At 54.5% G+C, this 2500-nt stretch overlaps 1 protein-coding gene across 1 annotated transcript in view; it reads left to right on the forward strand.

Moving 5' to 3' along the window:
- LOC127923679 (uncharacterized) overlaps positions 1-1574 on the forward strand; it is a 13602-nt gene extending 12028 nt beyond the window's left edge. Inside the window, exon 2 of the mRNA XM_052507707.1 lies at positions 903-1574. Coding sequence (XP_052363667.1) covers positions 903-1574 — 672 coding nt within the window. The remainder of the gene's footprint in view (positions 1-902) is intronic.
- Positions 1575-2500: the final 926 nt, after the last annotated feature.

Consider the following 2500-nt stretch of genomic DNA (forward strand, 5'->3'; position numbering starts at 1 on the left):
GGCCTGACTATCAGGACTTGACTGTGTTTAACTGTAGGGAGATAAATCCCTGACTATCAGGACTTGACTGTGTTTAACTGTAGGGAGATAAATCCCTGACTATCAGGACTTAACTGTATTTAACTGTAGGGAGATAAAGGCCTGACTATCAGGACTTGACTGTGTTTAACTGTAGGGAGATAAAGGCCTGACTATCAGGACTTGACTGTGTTTAACTGTAGGGAGATAAAAGCCTGACTATCAGGACTTGACTGTGTTTAACTGTAGGGAGATAAATCCCTGACTATCAGGACTTGACTGTGTTTAACTGTAGGGAGATAAATCCCTGACTATCAGGACTTGACTGTTTAACTGTAGGGAGATAAAGGCCTGACTATCAGGACTTGACTGTGTTTAACTGTAGGGAGATAAATCCCTGACTATCAGGACTTGACTGTGTTTAACTGTAGGGAGATAAAGGCCTGACTATCAGGACTTGACTGTGTTTAACTGTAGGGAGATAAATCCCTGACTATCAGGACTTGACTGTGTTTAACTGTAGGGACAGTCTTAATGACAGTCTTACTGTAGCAGAGCAGCAGGGAGGAGATACCATCTGATGAATTGGGCCCTACTGAAAGGATGGGGTTTTAGCTGGGACTGGCCGGAGGGTTTGAGTGGTGAGAAGGAAGTACCAAGCCCGCAATTGAGAGATGCCATGTGATGAATTGGACTGGACTTTTTCTCTTTGTGGTAGAGAGAGCACCTGTTCTATAACGGTCTGGCTTCAAACACCCTGCTGCTCGGCTTTCAAAGTGCCCCTCGTACAACCTTGCAGGGCGGGAAATAATGAATTGTAGAAAGGATTACCACTACCCTTGTGTTATTAACGACCCTTCTACAGAGAATAAACTCTGAAACAGAACGGAGGGCTGGGCGACGGAGGGCTGGGCGACGGAGGGCTGGGCGACGGAGGGCTGGGCGACGGAGGGCTGGGGGACGGAGGGCTGGGCGACGGAGGGCTGGGCGACGGAGGGCTGGGCGACGGAGGGCTGGGCGACGGAGGGCTGGGCGACGGAGGGCTGGGCGACGGAGGGCTGGGCGACGGAGGGCTGGGCGACGGAGGGCTGGGCGACGGAGGGCTGGGGGACGGAGGGCTGGGGGACGGAGGGCTGGGCGACGGAGGGCTGGGCGACGGAGGGCTGGGCGACGGAGGGCTGGGCGACGGAGGGCTGGGCGACGGAGGGCTGGGCGACGGAGGGCTGGGGGACGGAGGGCTGGGCGACGGAGGGCTGGGCGACGGAGGGCTGGGCGACGGAGGGCTGGGGGACGGAGGGCTGGGCGACGGAGGGCTGGGCGACGGAGGGCTGGGCGACGGAGGGCTGGGCGACGGAGGGCTGGGCCACGGAGGGCTGGGCCACGGAGGGCTGGGCCACGGAGGGCTGGGCCACGGAGGGCTGGGCGACGGAGGGCTGGGCCACGGAGGGCTGGGCGACGGAGGGCTGGGCCACGGAGGGCTGGGCCACGGAGGGCTGGGCGACGGAGGGCTGGGCGACGGAGGGCTGGGGGACGGAGGGCTGGGGGCCCTGGTCTAATGTAGTGTACTATATAGGGAATATGGCCCTGGTCTAATGTAGTGCACTATATAGGGAATAGGGCCCTGGTCTAATGTAGTGCACTATATAGGGAATATGGCCCTGGTCTAATGTAGTGTACTATATAGGGAATATGGCCCTGGTCTAATGTAGTGCACTATATAGGGAATAGGGCCCTGGTCTAATGTAGTGCACTATATTGGGAATAGGGCCCTGGTCTAATGTAGTGAACTATATAGGGAATAGGGCTCTGGTCTAATGTAGTGCACTATATTGGGAATAGGGTCCTGGTCTAATGTAGTGCACTATATAGGGAATAGGGCCCTGGTCTAATGTAGTGCACTATATAGGGAATAGGGCCCGGGTCTAATGTAGTGCACTATATAGGGAATAGGGCCCTGGTCTAATGTAGTGCACTATATAGGGAATAGGGCCCTGGTCTAATGTAGTGCACTATATAGGGAATAGGGCCCTGGTCTAATGTAGTGCACTATATAGGGAATAGGGCCCGGGTCTAATGTAGTGCACTATATAGGGAATAGGGCCCTGGTCTAATGTAGTGCACTATATAGGGAATAGGGCCCGGGTCTAATGTAGTGTACTATATAGGGAATAGGGTGCCATTTGGAACACACAGAGTCTCCTCCAAAGACACCTGGAGGTGACAGGAAATTGAATATTAGCGTTAGCTAACACAGCTGAGACCAACCTCGTTCACCTCACAGTGTGTTTCCCAAATTACACCCTATTCCCTACATGTATCCCAGGACCACAGTGTCTCCAGGGAGTAGTGTTTATATGTCCCCAACAAGGAGAGATGACACACAGTCACACCAGCGTGGGCGGTGGTTCTGGTGAATAACTTCCATGATGAAGTGTGGGGCGGACGGGGCCCGGTTCTGGTGAATAACTTCCATGATGAAGTG

The sequence above is a fragment of the Oncorhynchus keta genome, unplaced genomic scaffold (genome assembly GCF_023373465.1).
Source record: "Oncorhynchus keta strain PuntledgeMale-10-30-2019 unplaced genomic scaffold, Oket_V2 Un_contig_3057_pilon_pilon, whole genome shotgun sequence".
Lineage (NCBI taxonomy): Eukaryota > Metazoa > Chordata > Actinopteri > Salmoniformes > Salmonidae > Oncorhynchus > Oncorhynchus keta.